The 18,277-nt window shown below is 39.3% G+C and overlaps 1 protein-coding gene across 1 annotated transcript in view; it reads left to right on the top strand.

Moving 5' to 3' along the window:
• MAMDC2 (MAM domain containing 2) overlaps positions 1–18,277 on the top strand; it is a 223,208-nt gene that overhangs the window by 85,523 nt on the left and 119,408 nt on the right. Inside the window, exon 3 of the mRNA XM_036737380.1 lies at positions 17,542–17,813. Coding sequence (XP_036593275.1) covers positions 17,542–17,813 — 272 coding nt within the window. The remainder of the gene's footprint in view (positions 1–17,541; positions 17,814–18,277) is intronic.

The following is an 18,277-nucleotide window of genomic DNA, read 5'->3' as shown; positions in this document are numbered from 1 at the left end:
TACATAATGAAAAATTTGAAATGGAAAAGTAAAAATAAAAGCACCACACATTATCTATAATCATAGCTTTTACTAAGTTTGTCCTTTTCTTTTTCTATTTCTATGTTTTCCTTGTCTCTGAATGAAGCTGACATCCATATAGTTCTCTTTGTTTGACAAAATCGACTTGCATGATGCGTTATTATGCAAAAATATTCCATTGCATTGTCAACAGTGTTATTAGCGCAGCTGATAGAACGTATTTTTCAGTCTTCAAAAATAGTGTAAGATCCAATGGTAAGGCAGAATAGACTATGCAGCCTCCTGTGAATGCTGGGCAGCTAGCCTGGGAGAAAGAGCAGTTCCTTACAATTACCGTTTTGTTTTTGACAGCCATCTTGGTAGCGCCAAAGATTTAATTTACCTCAGATAAAGTAATATCTCTAAGGGGTATTTGTCTAGTTTGGCACAGTCTTATAGTCTGTTGACAAACTCAATCTAAAGACCTATTGGCAACAACTTTCATCCTAGGACCTAGTGTTGCTTTGCAGCTCTCTATGATGCTCACTATGTTATGTTGTATGTTGTGATGACAGTAGCTTCGCTATAATCCTTTTTGTTTTGCAAAGTGCTTTACCTATCCTTTCTCTTTTAAGTCTCAGAGCACCCTTGTGATGTGGAACCAACAGATATGATTATCGTTGCCATTTTACAGATGAGGAAACTAAGATCCAAGGAGGTCAAATGGTTTGTGGTCACGTAGCTGATATTGAGGATGGTATTTGAACTCGGGCCTTCTCCAGGCTAAGTCGAGGACTCTATCTGCTTATCTGTGATTAGGACCTCATCCCTTTCTAGACTGTGAGGTCAGGGATCTTGTCTTATCTAAACTTTTCCATCTCCCCTGGCACCAAGAAAAATGTTTTCCACATTGTAGATGCTTGATAATGATCTGGTGGACAAATGAATGAATGGATGAAGACCATTTCCAATGAGAAGTTCTCAGTATATCTAATACCCAGCAACTAAAGGAGTTCCCCATCTAAGTGGAGAAGCGTATTTCTTCCATTAGATATTAAGTTGTAGATTAATCTTCTTCCTTTTGCTAAGGCATTGTGACCTTTTCTCCTGGGTTTATCACTAGGTTTCTGTTGGCAGTTGCTAAGGTAAACCTGGCCTGCTTTGCAAGCTGCTGCTGTTACTGGCTCTGACTGATCCCCAAACAGGCCCTAAGAAAGTGTGGAATGTACATCTGTGGTTAGAGTTTCCAACCCTGGCAGACAGTGTACATTGGAGATCACCTCACAGCTTTTATTCCTGCCAGCCTTAAAGTTTTATAATCTTTTAAAAACCCTTTTTGCCTCAGGAACTAAGATAACAGCATTTTTTTTTCATGTGTCCAAGTGATGGAGAGTGAAAACAATTTTTTCATTGTCACGGGGAACAAGAAAAATGGGATTAGAGGCATCAGAAGAGTGGCGGCCTCATCACTTCTTCTTGCCCTATTGCTGACTTCTGCAAATTCCAATTCCTTAAAATTATTTTGAGATCAATAAAGCGGACTGACACATTCTAATTAAGAAGTATAATACGCTGAAAATTGTTTTTACGTTCTCCAGGAACTCAATAATCCATATAGGAAAATATTGCCAGATTTTGTCAGCTCTGTGTATCCTGGAAAAGATTGAATTTCACTATCACTCATTCATTCAACAAATGTTTGTTTCTGCTATTGTGTGCAGAAAATTCTACTGGGCTCTTGGGGGTTATACTATACAGGCCTATGGCTCCATAAAGGTTGTTAAGTCAACATAAAACTGAAAAAGCCAGAATGAGATAACAGAGGTCACCAATGTCAGCTAGGGTGGGCTATGGATACCTCCAAGATTATACGTGTATGTGTATGTGTATGTGTATGTGCATGTATATGTATATGTATGTGTATGTGTGTGTATATACACACATACACATGTACATGCATACATGGATATGCATATTACTATATGTGTATATATCATGTGTATATAATATGTACGTATATGTGTGTATGTGTTTATAGAACATATATACAGCATATATATACATATGTCTACATATATATATACACACATATATATTTCCAGGAAGCATCTTTATTTGGGATAAATGGTTAACTCTTAAATATGCTTGCATTTTGGCTTCCTGTTCCTTGACAGTCCAGCTTTGAACTTTGAACTTGGGCAACTCACTCATCTCGACCTCTCAAATATGGGTACCTATAGATGCTTTGGTAGTGGACCAGCCTAGCCTTTGGATCGTATTTTCTCTCCTCCCATATTTGACCTTGCCACTCCTCTCCCATGGATGATTATCCTTCCAGCCTGCCCTGTCACCTCTACAATCCTCATTATAGTCCACACTCAGCAGAGAGATATATTACAACTGTAATGGTAGGACTTACTGCTATATTGGCATTCTCTCAGCGGTGAGCAGCTCATATCACAGCCTGGTGGTAACAAGTGACTAAGATATAATATGTAATCAGCCCATGAAAATAGAATGGAGAAGACAGTGAAGGATTAAAAATACCAAGCCAGAGAGTTGGAATGGTATCAGCTTCTCAAGCAAGCTGTGACATGGTCAGATCTGCACAGGGCTCAGAGTCAGGAGGGCCTGAGTTTAGATCTGGCCTCTGACACTTACTGTGTGTGACCATGTGCGAATCACTTAAATTCTGTCTGCCTCAGTGTCTTCACCTGTAAAATGAGGATAATAATGGTAATGGCACCCACCTTACATATAAATACATATAATGTAAGTTATATATTACATGTATACATATATGTATGTATATGTTAAATATATAATATAAATAAATGTTATAAACAGAAATATAAATAAATATGTACACGGCACCTGGAACATACTAAGTGCTATATAAATGCTTATTCCCTTTCCTTCCCCTTTATGAAAATCATTTTGGCAGCAGTACAAAGGATGGACCAGAGCAGAGAGACACTGGGGGTAGGAAATCCAATTAGAAGGATGTTGCGATAGTAAGGGAAAAGGTGATGAGAGTCCAGAATTAGGGTTGATGAATGTATGAGTGAAGAGAAAGGGACAGATTTGAGAGATGTCGTGGGGTAAAACTGATAAGATATGGCAGTTGAGTGGTTATGAGGGTGAAGGAGAAGGAAGATTTGAGGATGATTCTAAGGTTATGAACCTAGGTGACTAGAAGAATGTGATATCCTTGTCAGAAATAATGTAATTTAGGAAAAAAGGTGGGTTATGGGGAGAAAAAAAAATTTGTTCTATTCTAGGTGTCTTGGTGGAGATATCTGGCACATAATTGGAGCAGAACTGGATCTAAGGAGAGAACTGAGGGTTGGATATATATATTTTGAAGTTATCCGTAAGTCAACTTAATAAGCATTTATTAAGTGCCTACTATATATACTATATAGTCTATGCTAAGTGCTGGGGATAGAAAGAAAGGCAAAAAGTCCTTGCTGTCAAGGAATCTAATGGAGAAAGCAACCTCTAAACAACAATTAAAAACAAGATTATAGACAGTATAAATTAGAGATAATCTTAAAGGAAAGGCACTGGTATTAACGACACTCAGAAAAAGGCTCCTCGTAGAAGAAGAGGTTTTAGCCACAACCTGAAGGAAACCAGGGAAGCCAAGATACAGAGATGAGGAGGAGGGAGAGAATTCCAAGCATGGAGGACAGCCAGTGAAAATGTAGTGTGTGCTTCCTCCTACCTTGGGTCTTTATTGAGATGATTACTAAATGCATCAGATAAATCACTAAGGGAGTTTGGAGAAAGAGAAGAGTCAAGAGCCCAGAGCAGAGCACTAGGATATACCTCTAGTTGAGGGAGATAGGAAAGGGGGTCAAAATTATTGATCACAACAGAGTTCAAGAAGAAGGAGATCTGAAGAAGGCCATTGGATTTAGCAATAAAGAGAGCATTGACGACCTTGGAGAGAGTCATTTTAGTTGAATCATAGAATCAGAAGAAAAGTGAATGGGAATTGAGAGAAAGTGGAGGCAATAAGGGTAGACAGATTTTTCTAGGAATTTGACTCTGATAGGAAAGAGGGATATAAGAAGATAGCTTGAAGAGATGGTAGGGTAAAGTGAAGGCTGAGAGAAAGAGAGGAAAGAGAGAAAAAAGAATATACAAGAGGAGAGATGATCTATAGTGTCTGAAGAGATGTCAAAAAGGAAGAGAAGTAAGAAAAAGCTGCTAGATTTAGCAATTAAGACATCATTGGGAATCATGGAAAGAGGAATATCAGTGAAGTGACAAGGATGGAAGCTAAGGGGATGAGAAGTAAGTGGGATGTGAAGAAGTAGAAGCAATAAGTATAAGCAGCTTTTTTTCTAAGAGTTTGCTGGTGAAAAGGAATAGGAACATAGAATTATAGTTTAAGAAGATGGCAGAATCAAATCCAATTAGTTCATTTGTTTGTTTTTAAAGGATGAAAGAAATGTAGGTACATTTGTAGGCAACATGGAAGGAACCAATGAATGAAGGAAAAAATGAAGATCAGAAAGAGAAAAGGGATGATTGAATGAAAAAAAGCCACAGGGAGATGGAAAGGGATGGAATCAAAGGTTCTACTGGAGGGCTGATATACACAAGAAAAAAGCGCACTTCTTCCTCCAAGACCAATGAATGACCAAAGAAGCAGAGAATGGGTAATGATGTCAAGAAGATTTTAGGTGAAGAATTGATTAGAAGAGCAACCTCATGAGACATAACCTCAATTTTCTCAATAAAGTGTCAGACTTGGGCCTCTGCTGAGAGAGAGCAGATGTGAAATCAACATCAAAACAGCCCCTACCCTCAAGGAACTTACATGAAGCTGGGAGGAAATCATTAAATTCTTATTTATTACCAGAAAATATTTTTCCTTTTACAAATGATTGTAGTTCAATAAAAAACAAATGACTAATGGATTTTCTGAACCACATAGTGACATAAACACATTGACTAGTAGCATTAGGGGATGTTGTGGGAGGAAGGGAAATCATATAAAAGATGTGTGACCTCTTGGATCTGGGAAGATCCAGGGATTGTATAGTTGGTAATTTTATGCTACCTTTTAAATACCAACATTGCATTTCTATAACCAAAGCTGTATTCCAGACATCTCCTATGAAATGAGCTGCAACTTTGACTAAAGAAGACTCATTCCATACGGTTTCTCATCATATTAGAACCAACATAGGACTGCAATTGTTATTCACTCACTCTCAATCACGTACCTTTTTGTCCATCATTTAAAACTCTTTAGAAAGCAGGACCTCCCTGACGTGCAAAGACTGCACTTGCTACCTGTATGACTTTGGAAAAGTTCACCTCCCCAGACCTTAACTCCCCCTCATCTGTAAAATGAGATAATTGAATGAGATGACTCTCAAGGTCCATTCCAGCTTTATTAAGTCTCTGACTTAATCTTAACCCAGATCTCAACTTTCTTTGACTCTATAGGATTTGTTTTAGTAGATAAATCAGGATCTATTTGGCAAGTCAGTATCAAGAGAAGGATTTGAACCCAGGTCTATCTCACCCCAAGCCCAGTTTTCTATCTCCCTCCACAATGCTGTGCTTGCTTATCTATAAACTAGATTTGTTTTATAAATTTCTAAGTTAAAGTAATGTAGCGGATTAGTTGGAAATCAGAACAGGTTTTTTTCTTTAATTTTAACAAGTCTGAACATTTCTTCTTTTATATCCTAAGGGGACCTTTCTACTTCTAATAAACATTAGAAGCTATTTATGAAACTCTATACTCATTGCTTTTTCCATGAAGGTTAAGAAATTTGGCCTCATTGTTTTATGTTTCCTGAGAACAGTACTTTAGCGTACAAAAGAAGACAAGATTTCTGGGAAATGTCTACTGTTGACCTCTACCTAGTTGCAAGGTAGCATTACTGTAGGGATACTCTATGATAGAAAAATGCTTCCATAGAGTTTCTATTTATAAGTTTCAACGTTTACCAGATGCTTTACATGCATTATTGTCTGGGCCAATTAGTTCATTTGGTTAATACATGGTGCTAATGAGGCTAAGGTCATAGAGTTGCTCCTTTTATGGACTATTTAATGTAGAGAAAATCCTTGTTGTACAGTTACAAAGTATATGTGTGTCCATCATTGAAAAACAGGTGCTGTTGGCCACTCATCTTACAGATGCAGACTATGAATCAGTCACCAAGCATTTATAAGGATCTATGATGTGCTAGCACCAGAAATACAACGATAAAAATGAAACAGTCCCTGCCTTCAATCAGACTGGGCACAAACCAATTATAACCCGTAGAAAGAAAACACAAAGCCCAGAATCATAGACCGTTAGAGGTGAAAAGGACCTTGGAACTCATCTAGTTTAACACGGTTATGGATGAGGAAACCGAAGCCTGAAGCAGTGAAGTCTTTCGTATCTTGCTATCTTTGTCTGTGAAAGGAAGCATGTTAGTTATAATTCACAGGGCCACTTGTGTCAAAAGCTAGGGTTTCTGGTGCACATTCCAAAGGAGAAGACATCAGTAGGATATGTCAGGCACACAACATACAACTTGAAACTCTGCCTGAGGAGACATTGTTACTCAATACACCAATTATCTCTGTAACTTTAGACAGGCAAGGCCACTTCCACTAGGAAACAGAAACATTAAACATATCTTCTGGCCTGACAGGGCCACCCAAACTACTCAGAACAGTAAAGAAACTCATACTTAAAGAACATCCAGTCCCGGATCATTACCTTCTTATTGGATATTTCCAAATGGATGTCCTAAATCATCTTAAACTCAATATGTCCAAAACAGAACTCTCTCTACCCTCGTCCTCCACTTCCCTACTTCTGTGTAAGGCACCACCATCCCAGTCACATATATTCACAACCTCAAAGTCTTTGTTGACTCTTCACTTGTAACCAAGCATTTACCAAGTCTTGTCAATTCTGTCTCCACAATCTCCAATCCATCCCATTTCTTTCCACTTAGAGAGCACCAACCTAGTTTAAGCTTCCATTGCCTCTCTCGTGGACTATTGCAAGAGCTCCTAATTGGTCTATGCTCCCAGTTTCTCCCTTCTCTGATCTATTCTCCACACGAATGCAGAATGGATATTCCCAAACCATGTCACTCCCCTACTCAAGAAGCTTGAGCAGCTCCCAGTTGTCTTTACAATTAAATACATGCTCCTCTATTTAGCATTTAGAGGTTGGTTTTTTTTACAATCTAGCTTCAGCCAATATTTCAGGATAATTAAAAATTACACTTCTACACTCATTCAATATTAGAGCCAAACTCTCCCCTATGCTTACATCCATCTCCCATCTCCATATATTTGTGGAGACTGTCCCCGTGCCAGGAATGCTGTTCCCCCCTTACCTTTTCCTAAAAGAATTCTGAACCTCCTATAAGGCTTAACTCAAGTGCTACTTCCTACATTAAGCCTATCCTGATTCCCCCAATTGCTAATATCATCCTCCCCACAAAAAAAATTTACTTGGTATTTACTTTTTTATGTATTTTATATTTATTTATCTGCATTTATATTGTTTCTTCTCCCCAATAGAAGATGAGCTCTGTCAGCAAATCAAATCAATGAGCATTTATTAAGTGCCTACCGTGTTTCAAGCACTGTGATAAGCCCTGGAGAGTTTTTAAAAAGGAAGAAAAAAAGTCCCTGCTCTCAAGGAGTTCTTAGTCTAATGGAAGAGACAATATTCAAACAACTACACAGAAATAAGATATGTATGGGATAAGATGGGGATCATCTCATAGAGAAGACACTACCTTTGAGGGGTATTTTGAAAGGCTTCTTGCAGGAGGTGAGAGTTTAGCTAAGACTTGAAGGAAGCCATAACTCAGAGATGAAGAGAGAGAGAATTCCAGGCATAGGTGACAACTAGTGAAAAAACACCATAAGGAGTGAGGAGACGGAGTGTCTCCCTCAAAGTACAAAGGAGGTTAGTGTCACTGGATTGTAGAGCACTGCAGGAGAGTAAGGTGTAAAAAGATTAGAAAGTTAGGAAGGGGCCAGGTTATGGAGGGCTTTAAAAGCCAAACTGAGTATTTTTATATTTGACCCTGGAGGCAATAGGGAGCCATTGAAGTTTGTTGAATGGACAGGGATGAGATGGGGGTGGAAGGGTGGGTATGATATGGTCAGACCTGTGTTTTAGGAAGATCACTTTGACAGTCGAATGGAGGGTAGACTGTAGTAGAGAGAGATTTGAGTCAAGGAGACCAACTAGAGAAAGCTGCTGAAATGGTCCAGATGTGAGGTGATGATGGCCTCTACAATGGAGAAAAGAGCGTGTGTGGGAGAGATGTCATGAAGGTAGACCATCAGGCAGTAGATTGGATATGGGGAATAAAAGGATGAGGAGTGAAGGATGACCCTCCAGATTGTGAGCCTGGGGGCTGGGAGGATGATGACACCCTTGACATTAATAGGAAAGTTAGGAAGAGGGGAAGGTTTGGGGGGAAAGATAGTGAGTTAAATCTTGGACACGTAAAGCTTAAGACATCTTCAAGAAATGTAGTTCAATATGTTAGACGGTTGGAGACGTAGGACTGGTGCTCAGAAGAGAGATTGTGAAGGCAGGGCCTGTTTTGTTTTTTGTCTTTGTATCCCTAGGGCCTAGAAAAGCACGTATGATACAATATATGTTTAACAAAAGAAACCATAGCATGAATGCAAAAACCCACAAAATCCTTAACACTATATTTTTTGCTGACTGTTGTAACAATGATAATTCATGCAACCAGCAGATGGTGATAAGGTTAGGTTGTATGAGGGAAATCGATAGTACAAGAAATACTTGCTCTGTTCTTTCCCTACCACTTTCGGTATTTCAGACAGTCCCAGCCAGGGAATATCTTCTCTGGCCATACCTTTCTCTCTCAACTTTGTGGTACAGGAGACATGACCCTTCACTGACCCATGCCTAGACACGATCCCATACTCCAAAAGTAAAAATCCTCACTGTTGTTGTTTGTTCTATCATTTCAGTCTTGTGCAACTCTTCATGGCCCTATTGGGGGTTTCTTAGCAAAAGTACTGGAGTGGTTTGCTACTCTTTCTCCAATTCATTTTGCAGATGAGGAAACTGAGGTAAACAGTTAAGTGACTTATCCAGGGTCACACAGCTAGTAAGTATCTGAGACCAGATTTGAACTCAGAAACATAAGTCTTCCTGACTTCAGGCCCAGGACACTATCCACTGTTGCCACCTAGCTACCCCTCACTGCTACTCTACGCTACCTGAATCTTTGCTCACTCATAACTTTATCACCTAGGTAAAGTGCCCTAAATCACATAATTCCTTTTCCTCTCTTTCCCTCTCCCTCTCTCCCTGTCTCCCTCTTTCCCTCTCTCCCTCTCCCCCTCTCCCTCTCTCTCCTTCCCTCCTTCCCTCCTCCCTCACTTCTACTTGGGTGCTTATGAGTTATTTTAAAAATCAAAACCATAACATTTGACTTAGTCCCCAATTAGAAAATAACCTAGTGTACAGAAGAGTACATCTATATCCTGTTTATCTCTGTGAATACCTAGGTCATCCCTGACTTCCTCCATTGCAATCCCACTATGTGTAATTAATTAACAGGTGTTAGTCACAGAGAATTTGAAACTAATCATAGTTTACATAAGACAAAAATTGGGAATTAGAAACAGTTTAAAGAAATAGAGGAAGTCGTGTACAAAAATCCTGACACCTGCAGGCATTTGGTAAAGAGGCGGGGTTCAGAGAATTAACTCTTAGCTTGTCTTTTTACTGATCTCAAAGAAAGACTAACGAGGAACAGATTCAGTCTGTTTCAGCCCCACCCATCAAAGAATGTTTTGTAATAACTGGAGGCCTTGGCTGATGGTGCCATGCTCACTCCACCCCCAACCAGAACTAAATCTAAACTTCATGCTCAGATTTTCCTATATCAGCTTCAACCAACTGCTCCTGCTGCTTCCACAGACCCCAATTCAAAATAACTTCCAGCATGGTAGAACTTATGCTCCTGCAGCTGAGCTGTTCCTTGCTGGGCATTCGTGATCCTTCCCCTCCAAGTGCGATGCATCCACATTTCTCTCTTGGATTACAATTCCTAAAAGTCCATGCAGTCACATTCTGAAGGCCAGTTATGCTTCCATTCACATTCTGGTCCATAGTCTACAGATAGTGTTGAGATCATGCTAAAACCTTCAGTATCTCTAAATGTGATTAGTCACTATATCCTCTAGAAACAGATTAAAAGGCCTGTGGCCTGCTCTATCCGTTTCCTTTATTCTACATGCCCCCACAGTCAGGTATTCCAGAGAAACCTGGAACAAGAAGAGAAAATTGAAGGATGTAGCAATTCAGTGACTTGCCCAGGTTGCCACAATGTGTTGTTGTTGTTGTTCGTGTTGTTCTCGAAGAGTACCATGACATCAGGGAAATGAGGACATGACTTGCAGTTGACTTTGATTTGAGTGAGGGAGGGCTATGCAAGGTCACCAGCCTCACTTTCTCCTCCAGAGCCATCTGGGTCCAGTGGCTTGATATTCATCCACCAGGAGGACTGGAGATGGCTTAGGATGCACTGGGAGACCCTGGCCCTTTTAGGCTAAGGTCTTTTCTGGTGCTCACTGTAAGTGAGGTAAGGCCCATTCAGTAAATAGGCCTCTTTAAGCAGTTAATCAAGGGATGGCCCTTTTAATCAAAAACTCAAAAAAAAATCAAACTGGGAGGGGAAGACCCTCAGGGTTCCTGGCCAAAAGAGACACAGTTACTATATAGTATTCACATTCATTCTGTGCTAGGAGGGCAGGAACCTATTGTCCGATCTATGAGCTCCAGAGTGAAGTGGGTTTAAGGCTTGGTTTTTGAGAAAGAAATCCAGCCAGTAAACCCAAAGTAAAGGAGGCAGACTTTGGCCATCAAAATTTACCTTCTGAGGGGAGGGTGGGGAGAGGAGAAGGAAAGAGAGGGGAGGGAAGAGGAGAGGCTGCCACAATGAATGACCATTGGAGTCAGGACTTATTCTCTCCTTCTTGGCTCTCAAAAGTGTTCAGAGCATTGGACTTTCACTGTGCACACTTGTATAGAGCAAGTTGATCTCAGCATTCAAGTCTTGGTGTCTACCCAATTTTTTCCACTGATACTTATACAAGAGAAAAAAGGGAGCCTTAATTAATGAGGCATATGGCATCTGTTACATTTTTTAAACAATACTTCAGTCATTCACTGACTCTTTAAGCTCACTGATCTGTTCCCATAGATGAGATTGTAACCCTTCCATACTTTCTAAACTGTTGTCTTTGCCTACCACATCTTTCCATTTGGCAAACAGATGAAGGAATTACTGGTCAAGTAGTTTCTAGGTCCTTTGTGACATCTTCGCTATGGCAATTATTTTCATAAGTTCAGTTTTCATAGTAAATGGTGTTATCCTGTTTTGATGTCTTTTTCTCTTTTCTTTTCCCATTTTTCAGCCTCAATAGCTTGTTTGAACTGGGGTTGGAACTATTTAAATTGTATTGTAACTTGTATGATTTCAATTGTATTTTATCAGCTTTATCCTTCTATTTTGATGTTGATTTTTATCTTTGCTCTAACTTGTTGATGGTCTGACTGTACATAGACAATGCATATTAAAATGTCTATGACTCTGATTTTAAAACCAGTTATTTTCTCTGTTAGATATAGAAGCAGTGGTCATATCAGGACATAAGTGTCAAACTTGAAAACTCCTTAGTGTCCTGAACCACACTAAAATATAATTAGAAATTTTCAGCAAAATGAATAAAAATACAATACAACATAGATAATGTTAATTTGTGGTTTTCTAAGTCAACGAATGGCCAGCAAGAATCTGTTTCTATTTGAGTTTGACAGCACTGGTGTAGTAGCTAGAACTGGCCTTGCAGCCGTGGAGGGCTGGTATTGGAGCCATAAAGACTGATGTTCAAATCTCCCCCCGGGACACGCTGACTTTGTGAATTTGGGCAAGTCACTTCCATCCTGAGTGCTCTATGTAACTTTCTAAGACTATATTTTGCAGAAAAGGTACCAAACTGCACTGGTAGAGAGAGTGTCCTCATTTGACAGTTGCCTACATCAATGAAATCATAAGTCTAGTCCAGGGGTGGACAACCTGTGGCCTCAAGGCCACGCGTGGCCCTCTAGGTCCTCAAGTGTGGACCTTTGACTGAATCCAAACTTCACAGAGCAAATCCTCTTAATAAAGGGATTTGTTCTGTACAATTTGGACTCAGTCAAAAGCCTGTACCTGAGGACCTAGAAGGCCGCAGATTCTCCACCCCTGGGTCTCTCTGCTAAGATATCATCATTCTTTGCGATGTTGTCCAATGCCTTTTGAAGAAAGTATTCATGATATATGTGTGTCTTTGGTATAGATCGAAAGACTGTGGATCTTTTCATTTCTTGATCTTGAGCTATTTTTTTCAACTTTTTTTTTAACAAGGCAATTTTGCAATTTTGTTTAGGGGCTTCACCTTCTTACATGTTCGTTTATTTTGGGAGGGTGAGGGAAGGATTCCTGCTTCTAGGAAACAACATAGCATAATTCGAAGAGCTCCGGATTTAGAGCTGAGGCAACTGACTTGAAGGCCCATTTCGGCCATTTATTAGCTCTATAACTTAATATCTTTAGGTCGTTAAGTTTCCTCAGCTGTAAAATAAAGATGCTAATATTTGCACTATCCACCTCCAGGGTTACTGTGAAGAAAGGGCCTTGTAAATATTAAAGTGATATATAAATGTAAATTGACATTTTCTTTATTCCAAACTCGCTCAAAATCCCTAAGCAACAAATGAATTTTTCCATCTCTTTCTGTCGGTTTTTCATTAACACTCTGTGTTTTGTAACCTTTCCCAGACTTCTCTACCTATTAGTCATGATCATATGAGCACCCCTTCCATGCATGATCTCCTGGGTTTTTTAAAATCTTTGTCTTATTTTTATATTTATATTATATTTTTATTTTTCCCTCTTTTTCTTATTTAGTGCTATTTATTTTAACTTTCCAGGAGTGGAGGGGGGTGGGAATGTGTATGGTTAAGAGGAGAGAAGTTTACAAATCACAGTCTCAGGAAAATCACAACTGTTAGATGACACAATAGAAAATTAATATTATGATTCATTGTATTTATGATTCATTGTCACTGGACATCATAGAAATAAGTAGGGTTAGGCTAACTTTCAGATAACCCAATACTTTGTTGATATACAGTTAACAGAACCACTAATTTAAGTAGAAGACAGCAATGGAAGGTGTTTATATGAAATGAAGAGATGACTGTATACGTGTGTATGTGCGCGCACACACGCACACACATAGTATAAACCAGGGTCTGAGATTACCTTCAACACATCGGTCATAATCATGATCATATTAATAGCTAACACTCACATAGCACTTTAACATTTACAGAATTCTCTACAAAAATATCTTATTTTCTCCTTACAATAATGACTTGCCCAAGGTCACAGAACTAGTAAATGTCTGATGCAGGCAGGATTCCAATGCAAGTCTTCCTCACTCCAAGTCAGGCATGTTCTTCCCACTGTGCCATGACTCATTTATGATGGTTATGAAACATACTTTGTCTTTTATAGACAAGTAAAGCTACTAACGTTCTAGAAATCCTACTGTTTTGAGGTGGGGGGTGGTTCACTGGACTATCATATTTTGTTCTGTCTTCAGTGATGCCATAGACTTGTGCAGGGACGTCAAACACATAGCCCACAGGCCACATACACCCCATAACACCCCCAAACACAACCCCAACAAGATTAAAATGTACTTTGGAAATATTTAACAGAATAAATAAAAATAGCGTAAAACATAAATAATACTACATCTTAAAATTAAGTCGATATATAGCCCACAGGGATCTTTATGTATGATCTAGTGGCCCCTATTTCTATTTGAGTTTTACATCACTGGTCTTATAGATGTGGCTTTTCCCTATATTGGTGAAGACCAAAACCCAATCACAGTCTTGTCATCTTTTTTTATTCTTAATCATGTTTTGTTCTAAGTCTTCTATAGCAGAACCGCCTAATATACTAGTTCTCTCAAAACTTCATGGGTACCAGGGCAACTCTTAGGTTGTCCATATGTTGTCCCTCCCTCATCCTTGCTACATAAATGGTCTTCCTCCATGCAGTCGTAAATGACCCTGATGGTGGTTTTTATGCCATTTCTCATATGGAAGTTATTGTTATGGCATTCCATTGCAATCTACTAATAGCCCCCAAATAGCTTTCCACTGGCCCTTTTTTGGGTCACTTCCACTCATAATTCTTCTGAAATTCTGACATTCCACAATTCATAGCCACAAAGCATCGTTGGGAGAATACTAGCATTGGAAAGTTAGCTTTTCGTAGCAGTGAATGGTTATGATTATTGAAAATATTGCACTGTTTCCTAAATTGAACCCTTCTATAGTCTTACTGAGTGGGTTGCCGATTGGTCTACTGTACAGTTAAATATAGCTAAGGACAACCCTCATTTCTGTTTGAGAGGTACAGGTTGGTTGGACAGATAGACTGTCTCTAATAAACACTTCTGTGAGGGTGCAAAGTATGCATTTTTAAAAATCTCCGGCATGCAAGTGAATTATATTCAGATTATTTTAATAGCAGCCATTTATGATACAGGTGTGTAATAATAGCTCTTCAGTAAACAGAATTAAAATACAATGGTGTAATTCATTACCAAAGTACTTTAAATACCATAAGCATTTTCACATAGTGTATGCTGCTGAGGGTACCTGATGTTGTGAGAACAATGCCACCAATGTGTAATAAAACCAGATTTCAAGAGAAATAATGTGTGAGGAAAATGTTTTAACACTTCATTAGAAAGCAAGGAGCATTCTAAGCAGATAGAATCCATGAAACCTTGCAATATAGTCTGAAATATGATATCCATTTTTGTCATTCAGTCAACAAGCATTAAGTAAATGCTTACTATGTGCTAGACACGATGCTAAGTGATGAGATTACAAAGAAAGTCCAAAATGACCCCTACCCTCAAGAAGCATACATACTTTGGGGGGGGGGAAGGCAGGGCAATTGGGGTTAAGTGACTTGCCCAAGGTCTCACAGCTAGTAAGTGTCAAGTGTCTGAGGCACATTTGAACTCAGGTCCTCCTCACTCCAGGGCTGGTACTCTACTCACTGCGCCACCTAGCTGCCCCTAAGGAGCATACATTCTAGTTTGACTTCTTTCCTAAAAAAACACCTTCTAGATTCTCCTGAATCTCTCCTTTCTCCTCTCTGCCCTTTACGATACAACTCTATGTTCTAATGATCCCTCGATCCATCTGCCATCGGTATAGTTCCCAGGCAGTCAGCTTTATGTACTCCTAAGCATTATAGTGATTGAGAAGAAAGGATAATAATGAGAAAAGAATTTCTTAACACAGCAGTGTGCTGGTGGTTCATATAAGCTCAGGGAGCTGGTTATTAAATTTTCAGTGTCAATATTTACACTTTGGAAACCAGCAAACTTACAAGTCAGGTTTTGATTTAGTTTTCTTGATTGTCTAGACTTAAGAAAATGATGGAGAAAAAATGATAATAACATAGATTAAACTTGAATGTGTGTTAAGTATACATTTGGTGGGGTGTTAAACATTTACCAGTGTACAGTCCTGGGGGCCATGGCTCCCCAAAGGGGTCTGAGGGTAGGCTTTGGGGCATTTTTGAAACTGGATGGTAAAAAAAATTACATCTTTATGTAATCTCTAACAGAATTTAGCATTTCCTTCAGTTACGAATGCAGGCAATAAACATCATTTTGAGTAGTCAACAGGCTTCTTTAGATAGAGAGAGGAGCTTGTGACATTGAAAAAATAAAATAAAATAAAAAAGGTTAATACCTCTGTACCAGAAAAAGGATAATTCCTTGCTGGCTGCTCCATTTCTGCCTGCCGCCTCCACTTCCCTTCTAATTAGTCTCTTTTCTACTTCCTCCTTATTAATCTGTCATTCTTTTGAGCACTTTTAGTTTTCCGAGTGTGTCTTTGTAAGGTCAAGGTAGCAAGTGTCTGCGGGCAGGTGTTTTCTGCACTAGCCCTGTGATTTCATTGGTCTAGGGTACTTCCAGTGAGGAAACTCCCTCTAGCAGGGCAATATCTGCTCTACAACTCAGTGCCTAGGGCACTCAGGTTGCCCAAGATCATATTGCCAGTGTATGTCAGAGTCTAAATTTGAATTGAACCCAGTCTTTTTTAATCCAAACCTAGCTCTCCTTCCACAGTATTGTTGCCTCTCATAGTGAATGGTTCAGACCCCTGAAAATTTAGTGAAGGAAATGCAGGCAAGGAGGATTTAGGGGAAGAGGGATCAATTTGTGCTTATTTTAAAAACCACCTTATAATTTGAAAAATAGTTTGGTATAGTTAGGAGGCCTGGGTTCTACCTCTGCCTTTCATTCATTTGCTTTGTGTCTCTGGGCAAATCATTTGCATGCTCTGGGCTTCATTTTCCTCAACAGTAAAAAGGTTGGAGTGGATGATCTCCAAGGTGGAGTCCCATGCTGAAGGTTCTGTGGTCAACTTTCATATCCCACACAGTCCTTAGGACATTCAGAATAAATGCATTTAGTTAAACCAATTAAATCTTATAATGACCCCATACAGTAGGTTAGATACAACCATCTTCATTGGGCAACCGGAGGAATTAAAACATAAGAAGGCTAAGATCACTTGATTAAATTCCTACTGCTAATCCAGGTTGTAGAGTGTTCGTATGCCCACAGAGATCCTTGAATATTATCGTAGAGTATACAGAAATCTCTACAGACCATGATGATGTCCCACATGCTGCCCACAAGTGCTGGTCAGGGATAGTTTAGATGCACCATGCCCTTGGAACCTAAGTCTCATCCATGCTGGAACCAAACTGGAGAAGTGCAGAGGGATAGTTCCAGTCTAGTCCTAGTGTCCCTCTGAGAGGCTGGGAAAGTTCTTGTTGGACACCAGCCATTTTTATTAATGCTACACTTGGAGTCAGGAAGCTGTTCAGTCATTTCAGTCATGTCTAACTCTTTGCGACCCCATCTGGGGTTTTCTTGGCAAAGATACTGGAGTGCTTTGCCATTTCCTTCTCCAGCTCATTTTATAGATGAAGAAACTGAGGCAAACAGAGTTAAGTGATTTGCCCTGGGTCACACAGCTAGTAAGCAGCTGAGGCCAGATTTGAACTCATGAAGATCAGTCTTCCTGATTCCAAGCCCAGTGCTTTATTCACTTAGCTGCCACCTAGCTGTCAGGAAGATTTGAGTTCAAATCCTGCCTCACACTTTACTAGCTATGTGACCCTGAGTGAGTCACTTAACCTCTGTCTGCCTCAGTTTTCCTCTCTGCAAAATGGGGATTATAATAGCATTTCCCTCCCTGGGTTGTTGTGAGGATCAAATCAGATAATATAGGTTAAGTATTATATAAATGCTAGCTAACATTTTTACTATTTAAATGTGTCATACTTCCTCTTCTCATATTGTACATATTAATTCCATTCTTTTTTTTTTAATTTCTAGGTCACTATATTTATGTGGACTCTACCTTTGCCAAGCAGGGGGAGAAAGCAGTCCTGCTGAGTCCTGACCTACAGGCGGAGGAGTGGAGCTGCCTTCGGCTAGTTTATCAGATTACTACATCTTCACCCTTTCCATCCATCCCCAGCCGGCTAAATCTCTACATCAGGTTTGAAGGAGAAAACTTTGATCGGCTGCTGTGGTCAACCAAGGATTCTTCTGATAGCTGGCTCATAGCCAGTCTAGATTTGCGAAATAGCACCAAGAAATTCAAGGTAGGCAGAGTATGGGAATAAAGTGCCAATTTTTTATGTATGTTTCATGCACTCTTGGAACCTTGGTTAAAACTTCTGGCATAATGGGTTCTTTGCTATATTGAGAATTTATACTTGTTTAAGGGTGAGGGAAGGGGGCTGAAACGTCATAAAGAAAGATTAATAATAAAAAATGATATTGTGTTCAGCTATCCCTAAATTAGATTTTGCTGGACTACTTCTCACCTATTGAACAGGATTCTCAAATATTAGCAAGTTTGTAAATTGCCTTTCTAAATGGATATTCTCATTTTCTTATAATTTGATTTTATTCTGCTAATATATATGTCTTTTATATAATTACTTGCTACAAATTTGGGATGAAGCATAAAATTGGTGTTTTTTTAAAAAGATAAATGTAAGTGTTTTGAGAAGAAGAACCATACCTAGAGTATGTGTTCATATTTTAGAGTGTCTGTCCCTTT

This window comes from Trichosurus vulpecula, chromosome 9 (genome assembly GCF_011100635.1).
Source record: "Trichosurus vulpecula isolate mTriVul1 chromosome 9, mTriVul1.pri, whole genome shotgun sequence".
Taxonomy (NCBI): Eukaryota; Metazoa; Chordata; class Mammalia; order Diprotodontia; family Phalangeridae; genus Trichosurus; species Trichosurus vulpecula.
Note: the sequence above shows the minus strand (reverse complement) of the source record. Positions and strands in the feature narration are given on the sequence as shown.